General features: G+C 36.9%; 1 protein-coding gene across 1 annotated transcript in view; it reads left to right on the forward strand.

Annotated features, from left to right (window-relative positions):
* The window catches only part of IQGAP2 (IQ motif containing GTPase activating protein 2), a 222,511-nt gene that overhangs the window by 100,418 nt on the left and 103,871 nt on the right, over positions 1 to 18,222 (forward strand). Inside the window, exons 3-7 of the mRNA XM_063086623.1 lie at positions 227 to 304; positions 3,718 to 3,794; positions 15,619 to 15,686; positions 16,040 to 16,153; positions 16,572 to 16,750. Coding sequence (XP_062942693.1) covers positions 227 to 304; positions 3,718 to 3,794; positions 15,619 to 15,686; positions 16,040 to 16,153; positions 16,572 to 16,750 — 516 coding nt within the window. The remainder of the gene's footprint in view (positions 1 to 226; positions 305 to 3,717; positions 3,795 to 15,618; positions 15,687 to 16,039; positions 16,154 to 16,571; positions 16,751 to 18,222) is intronic.

Consider the following 18,222-nt stretch of genomic DNA (forward strand, 5'->3'; position numbering starts at 1 on the left):
ATTACCTCGATGTATGAATTATGGAAACTGGCATGGTCCATCACAGATGGTTGCCGAGATACAGTCTCGTCATTTTTGTTGTGTCTGTTTCATGTGAGCATTAACAGCTCTGTTTTAAGAGAAGTGCAATTGAAAAGTATCTTGCTAATGAAAAAAGTTATTACAGTGACTCACTTTTTGTGTGGCCCCTTCTTTCCTTTTTTTTTGTCTCCTGTCCTCACATTAGAAGTCCGGCCTTCATTTTCGACACACAGATAATACCGTCCAGTGGTTAAGAGCAATGGAGTCTATCGGTCTACCCAAGGTAAGCCTTCACATGCTGGAACCTGAACTGGAAAGGCAAAAGGGTAGTTAGTTAGTGCACTGTCACCTCACTGTGAAAAATGGTTTGGCAGACTGGGGTATGTTAATGTAGGATTGAGAAACATGAGGGCTGAACAAAAATATGGAAAGGCCTATACAAAGTGATATATGCCAAGAACCCAGAATGAGGTAAAGCACAGGTGGAGAGCAGCCAGGTGAAAGCATGTGTAAATTAAGTAAAGTCAGAACATGCTTTAACTGGTAGATAGTTGATTCAAAATAGCCAACTCCCTTTTTTGTGTCGTTTTTTATACTTAAAAGATTCTGTCTTATTTTATCACTATATGTCATTATAAATTATTACAAATTCATTTTATAAACTATTATTATAAATCATACTGTCTCTTTAAATTTTAATATATAAAGATAAAGGTGGGTGTGTGTGTGTGTGTTATAGCTCTTACTCCTGAAATAGATCTCCCATGTTAAATTCATATAGCAAACATTCAGTGCTTGTTAAATTTGAAGAGCAGGAACCCTTAAAGCCTGTGAGAGAACTAGACAAGTGGGAGAGATAAGGAAATTATTATATTTGATAAAAAATGTAGAGATATTTCTTAAACTTCTCATTTTGAAATAATTATAGAATCATAGCAAGTTGTAAAAATAGTACATCTATGGGTATCTTCATTTAGCTTCCCCCAGTGGGGACATCATGCAAGTTTAATACAATATTAAATTGACTTTGGTGTATTAATGTAAACCACACTATAGACCTTCCTCAGTTTTTACCATTTTACATACATTCATTTGTGTGTGCATTGAGGTGGGGGGGGGGTGGGTTTCTGTGCAGTTTTAGCCATGAATAGATTTGCATAACTACCACCACAATCAAGATAATGGACACCAAAGAGGAGTGGTTCTTTATACTACATCTTCCCCCAGCCCTGTCCCCTGGCAACCACTAACACATTCTCTGTCTCGTTAGTTTTTTGTTCTGAGAATGCTGTATAAATGGAATCATACATAGATAACCTTTGGAGATTGACTTTTTTTCACTAAGCATATCGTCCTTGAGATTTATCAGGTTTTCATAGCTTATTCCTTTGTATTGCTTAGTATGTACAGCTATTTTAAAGAAATGATTTAGGTGTGATCCAGTTTTAAGGCAAGGAGATAGACTACTGACTTATGAAGACTTTTGTTGTTATTATTAAGCCAGGTTTGCAATTAAAAAATACCCACCACCACAAAGTCTCCTTAATGTAAATTATGAAAGCCTATTTTTAATATATTTGCATTCATATCTGTTTTAGCTTAGTCTCATTTTATCTCAAAATGATCACTATTTGATTTATTTTGTTCTGCCATTTTTAATCAAACTACTTTTTCTTCTCCTAAATTGCCCAGAACATTATACGCTGCTGCTTCCTGGGCACTAGTTGTAATATAAAATTCATATTTCTGGATTGTGACTTAGCAGGTACTAACTGGGGGTTGGGTAGTAAACGAGTTAATAAAAAACAAATTCATATAGGATTTCTTTGTATGAGGTAACCTCAGATTAGGATAATTTCGTTATGTTGTATAGATTTGATGTAAACCTTTTTAAACTGTGTGTATTTGGGGCCAAACAAATGATCTGTATAGCAGATTCTATTTCAACATTGATTTTTATTATGAAGTTATTGATATGATGCATTGCAAGGGTCAGAGACTAACACTGCACTGAATTGACTTTGATGTATTTTATTGGCATTAATTCCTTCATTTATCAATAGTATGTGCCTACTCTGTGCTCAGCATCATGGTAGTTACTAGAAATACAGTGCTAAATAAAACCGTTGGTGAACTATAAACTGATCCCATTTGCTTACTAAGGAAAGACTCATTCATAATGATTTTTCCAGGAAAAATACAACAGGTTCTTAAAGAAAAGGGAGGAAGGAGTTATAGTTGTTCTCCGCTTGTGTAGAAGAACTTTAAACCTGGTAACACTCTTCTCAATTAGGGAATCCTCTTCTCATTGACACTTTAACGGCAGACGTGTTAAAGGAAAGTTGGAAAGTTCTTTGACATTTTCTAAGCCATAGACATTTTTTTAACTGCTTAGTGACTGTACATTTTGCAGCTCAAGAAACTTTGCTTCTTTTTTTCTCTCTGCTTTTTTCAATGTCCAATAGCAAATTGCACTTTGAGTAGGAAGTACTACCATATGGTACATGAGGTACATGATTTAATTTTAGTTTTTATGTCAAATTTTATAAAATATTTACTGAAAGCAAGTAGTGCCAGTATGCTTGCTTATCTTAATATCAGAAGCTTCAGGCTTAATTATTCACTTGTTTGTGCTTAGGAACAGAGAAGTTTGGTGCCCCATTCTGAAATCTGTTTGTTATCAGGCTTTTGTCAATCTTGAGAAGAATACCGTGAAGGTGTGTTAAAAGCTTTGATGTTCAGGCCTTTCAATCTAGTGATTCCATATTGGATGATTATTCAAAAGAAGTAATCAGATGCTCAGAAAATGAAGGGATTTTCATTGCAGTGGCTTAACATAAGGAAAACATTGGGACAAAAAAAATGTTCCACCATGGGGAATTGGTTAAGCTATGGTTCAAAAATATGAATGAATCTTAAGCATCCATTAGAAATAATGTTCTTATAGAATAATGAAGAGGATGGGAAATAGTCATGTTCTGTTAAGTGTTTTAAAGAGGTTTACATTATGTACAGTTTTGTTTTCACATGCACACCCATACATAAACAATTAAAAATAAAAAACAAATTAACAATAAAAAATCAGAGACATACAAAAAAAAACTAGGAAAAATATATCAAAATGCTAACAGTGACAATATGGGAGGGAGGATCATAGGTGTGTTTTCTTAATACTTTATATACTTTCCAGATTTTACTCAGTGAAAATGTATTACTTTAAACAGAAAAAAAGAAATCTGTGTGTGCGTGTGTTTTATATGCGTGCACACATTAATAGAACTGTGTAGCCAAGTTTTTAACAATGTAATAAACTGACTGTGAGAAGGTGACCCTTCTCAGGTCCGTGAGACCTCTGGGCTGTCACAGGAGTGAGAGGGCTACAGAAGGCAGAGCCCATACGGGTTCACACCTCATGGAGTGAAACGCTACCACACAGCCCTGTGGACACAGCCTTCTTGGAGTGGCTGGCTGTGAACTCCACCATTCTCCTGTTTGACACTAGGAGGTGTGCTGTCTGGCAGGGGACCAGATGGAGCGATTGGTCTGTCTGTAGAGCAAGATGAAGCAACTGAGAGGTTCCTCTACATTTAAATAATTACAGAATAGCAAGGACAATCAAAGTAGGATTATTTGGGAGAGTTAAAATAATTGTGAAAAATAAAACATAATAAACACTTTGTTTCTTTTATTTTCCAGATATTTTATCCAGAAACAACAGATGTCTATGATCGGAAAAACATACCAAGAATGATATATTGCATTCATGCACTGAGGTGGGGGAAAAATATATCTAAAAGATTCTCTAGGAAGTAGATTTAAATAAAACTACAATTTCACTTTTAAAAGAGATCTTAAGTTACTTTAATAATCTGACTCAGTTGTTTCGAATTTGCTGGTACAAAATTAGAATACTTATCACATAAAAATAATCCTTGAAGTTGAAAAATGTCTTTCTGATTTTTTAAAATCGAATTCAAAATATAAAATCAAAATGAATGAAAGACCTTTTAGTATAAGAAGGAGAGAATTTAAGTTGAAATTTCTAGGAATTCAATTGTAATGTGCTACCATATCTTCAGTTATGGTTTAGTTTATAACTGAAATAAATAAGCAGCTTTAATAGTCATTATAATTTTATCATAATGCTCTTAAAATTATCAATTTGGTTCAATTCTTGTCATAGATTAAGAAAATCCAATATAAGTATGGTTTCTTTTGACCTTTTGTTCCATAGAACTTGTACCCCAAGAATAGAGAAGCAACACAGAAGTGTTTCTTTAAATTAGTCAAAACGTTCACTGTGTTAAAGCAATTTTTTAATAACTTAATTTTGAAAATGTTGAAATTCTGCTAGTTCACAGATTGTGTTTCATCTTATTGACTTGGAAGAAATGTGATTTTTCAGATGGTAACAAAGATGATTCTAAAAATCCAGTTTGTGGCTGTTGTCTTGTATGCATACAGGTAATGGTTGGAAGACTTCGTGTCTAATTAAGTTTTAAATTACTTTTAGGACATCTGCCTGTGTTTTTATCACTAGAAGCCATTTTCCTGGCAGAGTCCTCTGCCTACAAGTTTATATTCTTCCTGGCTCTTTTCCTCTCCAAAGGAAAATGTTTCTATAATAATTCATTGCAATGCTGGCCTAGAGAAGAATTTTATGTCATATAATTTGACTTTTTCCCTCTGTTCAGAAGATACTTATGAGATTGCTTTGGAAGATGACAGCTGCTAGAAATATAAACCAAATGTAGGTGCCTTTGTGATGATTTTTTTTTTTTAATTCTAATAACTTTGAACAACTGGAAAAAAATCAATTCTATGCCTGCCTTCTCATATATGGCTATAGTATCATTATACCAGTAGGTTTTCTAAAAGCTTCTCGTGCAGAAGTGCTTATCTGCAGGAATATTTTCAGCTGTGTTGCCCAATATTCTTTATTAAATGTTTTTCAGAGCTTAGAATGATAACACTACAGTTAGTGCTGTTTTGGTGCCCCCTCAGTTAGCCAACATGAGTTAATGCCATTATCATATCCATGCATCACGGTGCTAATCTCCAAATCTGTAGCATTCTCCTGGGGTGTCTTGTGTAAATTTAAACCGATTGCCTGAAATGGACACCTGGGACGTTCATGTTAAGCAGCTTATAAAGAAATGGCATGCTAAATTCCTTTCTGGCGATGTCACTGTTCTTCTAAAGTTGTGTAGAACAGCCCTGAGACTTAGAAATGTATGTTTGCCATAGTTTTAACAATGGCTTGAACAGCTTGGTAAACAAAGAAAAAGCAACTTCTTGCTTATTTTTGCCCGTTGTAAGCAAACGTGATATTTTCTAGGACTGCGTTTCTCAGTTATTCAGTTACTCATCATGGGCATCTCCATCACTATTACTCATCCTGGAGGGGATGTTGTTGGGTCATTTCATTCACCAGATCTGACCTTATGCAGGATCCTTTATCTTTGAAAGCAGTATTTATTTAGTAAACAAAATTCCTTGGGAGAATCTCCTCCACTTTTCTTTGTTCTTAATTTTTATATGGCTGCTTCTCAGTATGGAACTGAGACGTCCCAAGTACTTCTCAAGTTTTTTCTATAGGAACTATTCCCTGTTATGGTTTAAAATATAGCCCGTCACTCAAATGAGGCTGATAATCTGCTCTGCTGGGCAAGACATATTTGGAAGCTCAGTAGCTGAATCCTTTAATAACTTCAGTGGGCTTGCCTCTGCTGCATAGTTAGAAGGGATGCTAGAAATGAACAAACATGCCTTCAGCTTTTATATCCTGGCTGCGAATATGGCAACGTTGTCATTATGGGTAGAGAATTAGGCAGGTCAGAGATTCCGGATTATAGCTCAGGAGCCAGGAGGGAAGGTTCCTCCAGGTAGTGAAGCTTGCCAGGCACTGCCTTCTTCCTGTCCTAGCCTGTGGGCTAGACTTAATCTATAAAGTTAACTGTTGGCCCTGACCAAACTTGTCTCCTGTTCCCTGTCGTCTTGATTTGGGCCTAACCTAAGATTGCCTGGGTTTTTGCCCTTGCTTCCCGTGTGTATCTGCTTTTCCCTTTTTCTTTTTCTTTTTTTTCTTTTTTTAAAAGATGACCGGTAAGGGGATCTTAACCCTTGACTTGGTGTTGTCAGCACCATGCTCAGCCAGTGAGCAAACCGGCCATCCGTATATGGGATCCGAACCCGGGGCCTTGGTGTTATCAGCACCGCACTCTCCCGAGTGAGCCACGGGCCGGCCCTGCTTTTCCCTTTTTCTGCCTGCTCCTCACCTTTTCATTTTATTTCTGACCCCACTCATTGCCTACCACTCACTAATCCCTTTGTCAATTTTGCTTAGTATTCTCAAGCCCAGACTCCAGTGAATGTCACCACAGCAGCTGCAGAGGACATTCTCAAGCTTTGCCTAATGTATACAGACTCACCTTAATGGAAGGTGGCAACATTCTTTTTCCAAAAAAAGTTCATCTTTTTCTTATTTTTTAAAAAAGTAATATGTGCTCATTGTAAAAAAAAAAAAAAAAAAAAAAAAAAAATTGGAAGATTAAGAAACTATCAAAGGAGAAGCTAATATGCCCACTATCTCACCACCAAGTCAAAACCATTGTTACTATTTTGGTGTCTTTGAACTTAAAGCATCATGCAAGTATATGGCATGTTCTCCTTTTGTGGCTTCTTTTGGAATGTTATAAAGTCTATGCAAAGAAGAGGAACCAGCTTAAGAAGTGAAAGCCTTGCTAAGTCATTACTACGCTGATTTTTTGAACATCCAGAGTATTTTTATGCATGGAGAATGACACTTTTTGCATGTTGTTTAGTGTCCAATTTATTTAAAGATTTATAGTAAACAAAGTAAATAACTATTAAGTGTTTAAAGGAATTCAATTTTATAACTAATGTTTAAACAATTTAGACAATCGAACTTAGTAGAACTGACTTTTTGAATACTTTAAATACTTTAAAAAGCAGATGAAATGTCCAGATATATTATTACAAATTTACCACTCTGAAACCTATTCTGGAAGATCCACACTACAAGTTTCACTCATTTCTTCATTATTTATACACTAATTTTGACTTGTCCTAGGGCTATCATATTATTTTGGTACCTACCCAGAATTGACATGATCTCACCAGCAACAGAAATAAAAAAAATACCCCTTGAAACCTGCCGGGATTACAGATGTGGCTTCTGACTGATGAATTGTCGAGGGAACATGGTGCACTTTGGGTTCTTCTCCCGAGGTGAGCCAGACCCTGGCCACCAGCATCATGCTGAACTTTGTTACATCAATCAGACTTTTTAAAAAAATTTTAAGTACATGGCTTTAAAGTAAGTTTTTTATTTATAATGTGGTCCTCGTCCCCTCTCCCCCCCACCCCCATCACCCTGAAATGATTTACTTCCTAAGTCTCGCTTGGCCAGCAGTAGATAATCCATTGTCCTGTCATGATGATGTATTGGTCTGATTTTGTTAGCATTATTAAAAGCTTATGTATGCCTTTTAAATATTTTCTCAAAATTAGTTGGGCTTTTTAGAGGTTTCATCTCCTAGGAGATGAAGGATGGTCTCTACCCAGTGCTCTTTAGGCCATTTGGCTGATTTATCATCTCAGATCATGTTTCTGGGTCCTCTCTCTCTCTGTCTGGTTATTGAGTGTAACCCTTGGTGCTGGACCCTCTTTCTATTTGGCTGTTTTTGTCACCACCTGTGCTCCTCAGTCCTTACTTATCTTAGGACACTTCCTTTGTTTTCTGGGACTATTTATCTTACTCAGAATTCCTGGTCTTTCCTATAGCATATGTAGTATAAAATCAAGTACATATCTGTGTTCTATATAAACATATAAAAGAAACAAAGCACCCATGTTTTAATAAAACTCCCCCAACTTGTTAAAATCAATTCACATAATTAGGCATGTACTATTTTGTCTCTTTTTTGTTACAACTTCCTTTTTGTATACTGTATATTATTCTCTTTTGATTATTGTTTTGAACTCCTGGGCTTTCACTGACTTAACCAAGATTAATATCTTCTTTTTTGGTGGACCAGATTGTTTCGGTTTGGTCAGCTGGAGCTCTTTCTGGCCAGCTCCTTTGTCCTTGTAGTAGTGTCCCTGACATTCTTTGAAAGGTCCTTGCTTTGTGGTCACAACAGGATGTTCCAGTACTATCCTGATTATTCCTTTTTTAAGACATGGAATCAGCTACCCTCCAAGGAATCCTCTTAAAGTCATGTGTTCATATTGATTTTCCTAGTCTAACATTATCAGGTGCTGGATTCTGCTTTTCTTACTGTATAGTTTACTTGACCGTTAAGATCTACACCGATGACCACAAACTGAAGAAATGTCTGCCTCTCCTCTGTGTAAGGATTATAGTTCCTGCTGCAGATTATGCCAGCAGTCATGTTTGCAAGTGCAGGGGTGATGCCGAGCTGGCTCACATTTGGAGCTTGCATTTGTGAGAATGGCTGTGGCAGACCCACTCTGGTTGACCAGCTGTCTGAAGTGTCCTGACTGCATTGTGGGGTAGGGTTCTTCCACCCAACTCCAGGTGTCTGTCTGCCTGACTGACCCGGTTGCCTTTGGATCTGGTCTTGAGGTATTAATGCATAACTTTCCTTGTCTTAACAGTCCATTTGCGTAGAACCCTCTTCCTCCCTAAGAAACTAATTGAACCCTTATACCAGATTGATTATATCTCTTACAGTGAACATACTGCATTTTTAAATAAACCTTCTAGAAATAGTTCCTTAGCCCAAAGGACAGGTTCTAATTTTATGTTCTCAGCGGGGATATCTGAAGATGGCAGTGCTTGGGATTAAGGTGAGGCAGGCAAGTGCACCTTCCTCTATCTTTCAAATCACTCCTTGTGCAAAGTTCTTCCCCATGCTCCAGACCATTCTCTCTCCTCCTCCACTATTCTGAATGATATGATTATAGAAAGGCGATGCTTTTCTGTCCTCCTAAATTCTAACCTCTGCGAGGCTGTAAACCGTGTCTTGTCACCTAACACAGCACATACACCACTGAGTCCAACTTGAAGTCTCTGGAGTTGGTTTTTTTAACTTTTTAGGAGGTTTAGCTGAACCAGTTTCCCTGTGATAAGTCTGCTTCAGGATTCCTTTGATTTTTTTGGCTGAAAATTAGGTATGAAACACTGGATTTTGACATGATATGGGCAAGTGATGTATGTGACTAAGATGGGAAAATAATTTAGTTCAGTAGATAAGACCGTCTCAAACATGTAGTCAATGAGGGGAAACAGTGAAGGATTCCTAGTGTTGGAAAAAGTGGGGAGACTACTGTGGCAGGTTATCATTAAATGTTTGTATACAAAGGACACATTTAACAAAGGATAAAAGTGATCATAAAAACAAAGGCTAACACTTATGGAGCTTTTAACTAAATGCCTGGCACTGTTCAGAGTACTTTACAGGTATAATCTTCTTAATCCTCACAACATGCCTATGCAGGAGGTGCTATTATTAGTCCCATTTTATAGCCAGAGCAATTGAGTCACAGAGAGGCTGCCAAAGGTCACACAGCTAGTAAATGGAAGTGTTGGGATTCAAAACCAGGCTGTGTGACAACCGAACCTGTGCTGTTATCAACACAGCCAGCCATTGGCCTCAGAAGGGAGTCACATATTTCTCTACTAGTAAGAAAACTAAAAGAACAGTGGCATTAGTCTTGAACTTTAGCACAGGCCTCTGAGCTGTTATATTTAGGATATTTAAAAAGGAGCATCATAGAACTTGAGAACTGGAAGGGCCTTCGGGAGTTCTTTTAGTCCAGATCGTTCATTTGCAGATGGGGAACTGAAAGCTTGGGTTAAGTGACTTGCTCAGAGTCACACATCTAGATGTTTCCAGTCTGGGGATCAGGACCCAAGGCTTCTGGTTCTAGTCCCATGGTCTTTCTGGTCTGCCACGAGGCTTTGATTGACAAATATTCATCCCACATGTTATGGCACAAAATGAGCTACATATTATGTAATCCGGAAAAACCTAAATAAATTCAGCTCCTGTCTTTTAAGTTTGTATTTTATTACTGTGGTACCTTCTAACGTATATATTGAAAGTAGTAGAAAAAACCCTAATGGTATTTTTTTTTTTAACCTTTCTTTATTTCTTCCTGGACTTTAACTGATTTAATTTGTACAAATAGGAGCATGTGGGCCAGTGAGGCTTTAGCTACCTCAGGGCAATAGAGGGTTGCCAGCCTTGCTCAGCAACACAGGTGTGCCATGCCTATTGGTATGATAGGAGGCTTGCTACTATATACAAAGTGCTTCCTAGGCCATGGAAACCACCGTGACATCAATCCCATGGCTTCCTTTGGAATGCTCTCAGCCCTTTGTGTTGTTTGTTTGGCACTAAAAGGTGCTTAAGAAGTTCAGTGTTGAAGAACTTCATGAAATTGGTATTTCTCATATTGGATGGGCTTTTTTTTTTTTTTTTTTTAGGATTAAGACCTAATTTCCTATACACTTCAGGTAATTAATGGCCTCCTTTGAATTTAAATGCTGGGGAAGAAGGAGTTTGCTACTGAAGATTCTTTTCAGCATGGGAATACTGGATAAATAATTTCCTAGTAATTGTTTGCCCTTTTGAGTAATTTGCAAGGAAGCACCTTCTACAAAGAGATTCAGTAAAAAACTCCCACACTGAAAAATGATCTTTCTAAAGCTGGCAGTTTAAACTTCAACATGAGCAATAAAAAGAGGTTGAAAATTGAAGCCAAATTGAAAATATACGTTAAATTTTTAAATTGCTTAGTAAATGAGGTTTTTTTTGGTATATGCAAATGAATTTCTACCTGATCCATACTAGCTTATGAAAATCTCAGATTTAAAATAAATTTAAAAGCAAAGAAAGACTCTTCCATCCAGAAAGTTAACTTCTCAGCACCACCTTGTGGTAACTTTTAGTTAAACCAAGATGTTTGCTTTTTGTGAGATTTATTTAATAATACACTGTACGATGAAGAAATAGAAAGTATAATTGAAAATAGCCACCTAACTTCTTTATTGGCAAAGAGGAAAATTAGCACTTTCATTTATTATAAATGTTTTAGTTCATGTTACCAACAGCCTTATGTTTTGCGGCAACCTAAACACTTATTTTAGGGACAGCATGGTAGAGAAAAATATTTTTTATGTAGTAGATATTCCATAAATAGTATTAAATGAATGAGTGGATAAACAGGATGTAATATGAAAACAGTCGCATGAAGATGATTGAGCACTTCTGTCTTACCCCCTATCCAAAACTGACATGAAATTACTAAAGGGATAATTTTTTTTTTAAATTGCAATAAAAAAGAATGTCATCCACTGACCGGAAAATTGAACAACTCCTGATAGAAAATTAACCCATGGTGATGGATGTGTTTAGTACCTTGGCTGCGGTGGTGGTATCATGGCTGTATGCATTATTGCCAAATTCATAAAGATGCATAGGGTAGAAGTTTGTAATTTTTTGTGTATCAACTATACCTCAATAAAGCTAAGGGGGAAAAAAAGTTAAAAAAAAAAAAAAAAAAGAAAGAAAATAATTAACCCCTGGGAATAGATGGACTGAGAAACAAGATGAGAGAAGACCAAAGCCCAACAAATGCTGTGGGTTGCAGCAGAGCTAGGAGTTGTCATGGGGCTTGTGCCAAGCAAAGAGAGCAAGGAAAAGGAGAGCCTCAAAGCAAGCAGTCATGGGGCTTGGACAACCCAAGCCTTGTGATCCTTTCTGAAAACAGCTAGTGTAGATGCAATGGCAGGAGAGCGTGACAGAACCCAGGCTAGCTCATGACCTCAGGAGGGGACAGGGAGTCAATGAGGAGAAATAGTGAAGAGAGCAAGACATTGGCACCCTCCTGGCATCAGTGCCATTGTTCCTCCACAGCCTCCCTGATGCTGGCTCCTGTCCTGGGGACCTGTGGTGACCCACAGAAAAACAGCAAGTCTCAAACACCAAGATGAGCCTCAAATTAGGAAATGCCAGACATTTGAGGGACACCAACACTGTGAAAGAGGCATTAGATTCGATAAACAGAACCAACACCCGAGGAACAAATGAAAGTATTCGAATGCATGCAATTGAAGGTTCATTCAGTTTATCCTTTTAACAAATATTTGTGGAGCACTTAACACTTATACACAGCAGAACCAAAGATAAAATTAAGAAACGGGAAGCTTTGGTGTAGATGAAATTAGAAAAGAAAGTTTGTAGTTAATCTAAATTATTGTTACATCATACAAAAATAAAAACATGGACCTAAATTTCTGGATTGTCTCAACATTACGTAGGTGGAGAAGTAGAAGTGGGAATACATGAAGGGTAATAAATACTGATTAGCTTAGGCTTCGATATAAAAATATAAATTTAAAAGTATGTTAAAACTTTTGCAGAATATTAATATAGGTGATACACATTAAAGATACAGCACATTAAGTACTTGAAATAGATATAAAATTTGTCATCAGAAGACAGTTTATGGATGTATTCTACTTAAGTTTTATAGTCACATTTTCAAAATTTGTCACTGAATATTTTCATAATTTTCTTTGTAAATGAGTTCAGGTGTATTATTGATTTCTTTCGTAAAAAGAGAGAAGGAAAATGCAAATCAGGTACTATGAAAGAAACTGAAGTGATACAATGATCCATTTTTAATAATTTGTTTCTTTCTTAAATGATGTCTTGTTTTCTCTCCACCCCCAGAATTCTTTTGCAGCTTTCCTGTACCTACTAAATTCTGTTTAGTTTCACAGTTGGAAAGGAGCAAGTAAAGAAGTTGACATTTCCTTTGTTCCACATGATAGGAGCTCCCTTTAACTGGAATATTTTTCCATGTAATAATGAGTTGAGGACTGGTTCATAAAATATTATGGTTTTGAAAATGTCCACATGGTATCTTAATGATCTAGTTTTAATTATAATGACTTGTTTGGCATGAACCTTTGGTAGTAAAGTCTTCAGAGGCTGTGTAAACAGTTTTATATCCTTGATAATTTCTAGAGGTCTAGAATTTAAACTAAGGAATGTATCCTGTCATTCTAGGTTTGAATTAGGAATACCTAATGGTTATTTCACATTGAAGAATGTTTAGAGTCTTATATCTTTTTCCCCCGTTGATAAGATATGAATATGTTGAAATTTAGTACTAAAAGTAAAATTACTCTATGGTTAATAAAAAATGCCTTTTATTCTTTGTCCTTCGATATTGTTATGAAGGAAAAGTGGGAAAAATAAGAGAAAGGTAAGTTCTTTCCCCCCCAAAATCCTTAAAATTCAAAAATTCATTAATAGGCATTTGCTGGAAGAAATATGAATGTCAGTATGTGTATGAAAATATGTTTACCCTCATAACTAATAAAAAGAAATGCAGACTTAAATAATACCTTGTTGCTATAAGATTGGTAAAGCTTATGCTGATAATATCCTGTAGTGATAAGAGGACCAAGAAAATAGTATTCACATGTATTGATGTAAGAGGGGGGTAGAGTGACATGCCTTTCGGGGGTTCTTAGGTTCAACTCACCATTCATCACACAACTGCTGTAAGCCACATCTGGCACCAGTTGCTCAAGAGAAAAGAGCCAGCCAGGAAACCCTGCATGCTGGCAGGACACCATCAGGGGTTGCTCTTCAGGGGAGCCTCACAACAATCCACATGATTGTCCACACAGCCATCTGGAAGCTGTTCTTTTTGGTACCTCAGGTGACAACTTGGGTGCTAAGGGGTGGACTCTTATTGGTGGGTTTGGGCTTCCCTCGTTCAGAAGCACCATGCCCCCGGGAGCCAATATCTATTGTAACAGCCCCACTGCATAGCTTCCCAGAACCCTGCAAGGGACACACCAGTTATAAAAGTCAGTGATCTCAAGAAGGCTCAAAGATATGGTGCCTATTAGGTATTAAGATTCCTTCTAGTCAGGATGTAATCTATCAATTGGGTTATTTTTCTCCTAAGTAATGATGCATAGTAACACAGTTGACAGTATACCTTTATCAGGTTTTAGGGAAACAGAGCTAGAAAGTTAACTAAGGGTCAAGTTCTCATGCAGAAGGGAAAGGTTTTTTTTTTTTTTTTTTTTTTTTTTAACCTTTTACTCACAAAGAATAAATTAGTATAATCTCTTTTTAAAATCATATTTTGACAATGTACATTTTGAAAGCTTTCATTGTCTGTATACGTTTTCAATCTAGCAGTTTAATTTTAGGGATTTATTGCAACAAATAAATATGCACAAAGATGTGTGTGAATATAAAAGTAGGTTCAGTGAAGCATTATTTGCCATAGTTAATAATTAGTGACAATCTAAATGCTCAGCAATTGCTTAATTACAATACATTCATATTCTAGAATAATATGTAAGTTTATAGAATAGTTATGTCCAGAAAAAACATTTTTCGTAATATTTAGTGTTTAACTCTGGGTGGTGATTTTCTATGTAATTTTTTAAACCATGAGTCTCTAATTATTAACTGTAATCATGTATTACTTTTGTAAATAGTTTGTTTTTTTTTTTTAACAGAAATTATGGTCAAAGAAAGTCAATTTCAATGCAATCTACTTACATTGACTAATCATACCTTTTAAGAGTTTATTTTAATACCATTAGGAAGGCTTGATCTTGAACTTCATTAATGAAATTGTGTGTTTTACAAACTGTTGAGATCCATCCCACGTCAACATCTGAAGTGATAATCTTAAAATATTTCAAGCCATAAAATCATTCTAAGTTCATTTTCCCATATATACGGTTATAATTTCTAACTTCTAATTAAAGTCTCATAGTTATAAGCATACCAAAACTGAGAAAGTGAATACAGAATTTTTCGGTTGGTTGCTAGAATTAGTCTTGGGACAAATATGGAACAGAAGCCATGGTTCAGTGGTTAAATGGAAAAAGCACATAACCATATATCTTTGATAGAATTTAGAGGTCAGTTCTCAAGTCCTTTTGTCAGGTTATGGGTAGGTAAAAGGGATGCCATCATTACCGCCTAAGGGATTTATTTTTAAACATATCCAACTTATTCTCCATCTTCTACTTAGTAATATGTGTACATTGTACTTTGTCTTTAACACCACCCCATCCACAAATAGTCCTGCCACTCTATTTATTGGTTCAGAAGATATAAAACAAACACTTCTCAAAGGTTATGTGATACTGGGAGGAATATTGAAAAGCAAAATATAACTCAAGCTATACTTTCAACAAAATGAGATTCATGTAAGGAATATTTTTTTTTTTTAAAAGTTCATTGCATTTGTTAACTGCTGTTTTGTATTAGCTTTTTTTCTTATTCTCCTTACAAATGGATGATGGAGAAGTGGCTGACTGTATGGAAGTGTAGTGTACTTCAGAACACCAGTCTTTTGGGACTTAGACTGGAATTCTAGTCCTGGCCTCACCAGGGATGGTGTTACCTTGGGACTCAGTTTCCTTATGTATAAAATGAATAGATGAGGTATCTCTTAGGTCCTTCTCAACTGAAAAAAACCCCTTAAATTTATGTAATGTGTAACTTTAAGATTTATGACAATAAAGTTTCTGATATTTTAATGTTTTTTATCTTTCAGCCTATATCTGTTTAAACTAGGAATAGCACCCCAGATCCAAGATTTGTTGGGCAAAGTGGACTTCACAGGTACTACTCCTTATCTTTGTAAGTTTTTACAATCTACTTACTAAAAAGAATACCAATCCCTTTTTTTTTCTTTCCCATTTTGATATTATTGGTTCCCTTTCTTCCTTTATATTGACAAGAAGAGAAAACTTGTCTATCTTGTTTGTGCTTGACAGGATTCCCTTTCCCTGTGTCTGAAATGAAAAATTCGGGCAGGGTTCTTCCTAAGGCTCTTGTTTAGAAATGGCCCCATCTTCCTAATGAAGACGTTTCTTAATATGAGTATACTCATTCCTGTCTCCATTTCTGTGTGTGGCTTTCTTTGATTTTTTTTTTTTTTTTTTTTTTTTTTTTTTGTGGCTGTTCTTTTTTAGAGGAGGAAATCAGTAATATGAGAAAAGAACTTGAGAAATATGGAATACAGATGCCATCTTTCAGCAAAATAGGTGGTATTCTGGCCAATGAACTGTCTGTGGATGAAGCTGCATGTAAGTCTGTTTAAAATTCAAACTTGCCATTGATAGGAGACTTACCTGTACTTTATTGGTTGATTTTGATTACAGGAAATAGAATATTTAGAGATGCTTTAAGTGCCCTGAAAAGTTTTTTACTTCCAGACGTTGACATTGTGTTTGGTTCATGTTAGCCATTCAGTGCAAGTTGAGTAAATGGTTAGGAATTACTTAACAAATGCTGAGATCAGGACCAAAGACAAGCATGTGGAAAGGTGGTCAGGTGCTCCAGGATATGTCTGAGGGCTTTCTCTCTCTCTCTCTCTCTCTCTTTTTTGGTGTACTTGCTGGAAGCCAACAAAGAAAATAAAACTACTTGAAATGCAATGTCAATGCAACTGTCAGTGTTGTCTTTTGCTGACAAAAATCTTTCTTCTCTCTGTTTACTTTTCAGTACATGCTGCAGTTATAGCCATTAATGAAGCTATCGAAAAAGGAATAGCAGAGCAGACCATTATAACGCTAAGAAACCCAAATGCAGTTTTAACTCTAGTGGATGACAACCTTGCACAGGAATATCAGAAAGAACTGTGGGAAGCCAAAAAGAAAAAAGAGGAAAATGCAAGGCTGAAGGTACTTAATTAGATTCTGAGTAATAAATATAGTAATGAATATGGTTATGAGTTAGTAGTTTGAAAAAGCCTTAATGTTAAAAGTGATAGTTTATGTATTTATTTATCTACCTATTATTTTTTTGCATTCTAAGATGTTGTGGAGCAGTGGGGAGGTGGGCCAGAGCTAGCTCCTTCGCTGGTCTGGTTGCGGACAGCAGGGGGGGTGGGGGGTACAGGAGGGGGTGTGGCTGATAACCTTGGCCTCCCTCCAACCCAGCTGAGGAGCCCAGGAGCTTCAGGTAGTGGCTGAGTTGTTGCTGGGCTGGATGGAGACGTCAAAAAGTGATATTTTAAAATCAGCTGGCTGTGTGGTCTCTGGGCAATTGGTTTGGATTAAATGTAAGGGTAAAAGAAGACCATGCACTATATGAAGCAATTATATTTCCTTTTATGATAAACATTATAGGTTGGAACAATTGAAGGTCATGTCATAAACTTACTGCTTACCTAGAGAATGTAGAAGTAGCAGCTAAAGATCATCCCTTGTTAGGCGTCATCAGCAGACCTTGTATTAGCCAAGTTACCTTTCTATTTATTAGTAGAGATTAGTAATTTAGTGTGGTAAAGTTTAGAGAGGATATTTTTGAATCTGCTGTCTTTGTATTTTCCCAGTAGTTAACCCTTCTTATTTGAGGCTGTCCCTCGTTGGCAAGACAGCCTCACCATGTTTTCTGTCATTAAGCTCTTACCATATGAGTTTCAGCTCTGTTACTAAAAGAAACCACTTTTTCTTCTGGCATTTTCTCAGCTGGTGGCTTCCACCAGCAACCAGCACGGTTCCCCACCTTCCTTGAGAGTCTCTGCTCCCCTAGCTTATGTGCAGCGTTGCTGCCATGATTCTCCACTGTGTGTCTTAGTGTCTCTTCTTCCTCCTCCCTCTGAATGTTGAGGGCTCTTCAAGGTCTGACATTGAATCTCTTCTCTGTTCTTCCTCCATTGCGTTCCTCCATTTGTTGAAGAAATCAGCTGTTAGCTTTACACTAGCCCCTCCCAAATCAGCCTTTCTGCTGCTTCCCCAGATATTGTCATCTTTGTGTCCCGTGGGCCTTGCACCCCACCACATCAGGAGAGTGCCCCTTGGAATGCCTGCTGCCTGTCTCAGAACTCTTCTTACACCCCCTCTGCCCTGTCCATTGCAAATTCTCTGCCTTTACTTGCTAGGCTTGGATCCATTACCCACATTCTAGTCTTGCCACTTCTGCCTCAGTCCTTTCCATCCTTCCCTTATTGCCAGAGTCTTGTAGCACCTTCTTACAGGTCTCCCTGCTTCCTGTCATTCTCCAAGCCAACCCCTCCCAGAGCTACAGGTTGCAAAATTGATCTTTAACTACATACCTGATGTTACCCCACCTAAAGCCTCCCCTGATTCTCTGTTGCTTACTGAATTAAGTACAGGTGTTTAGCTTGGCCTTTGAAAGCTCCCATAGTACC

This window comes from Cynocephalus volans, chromosome 2 (genome assembly GCF_027409185.1).
Source record: "Cynocephalus volans isolate mCynVol1 chromosome 2, mCynVol1.pri, whole genome shotgun sequence".
Taxonomy (NCBI): domain Eukaryota; kingdom Metazoa; phylum Chordata; class Mammalia; order Dermoptera; family Cynocephalidae; genus Cynocephalus; species Cynocephalus volans.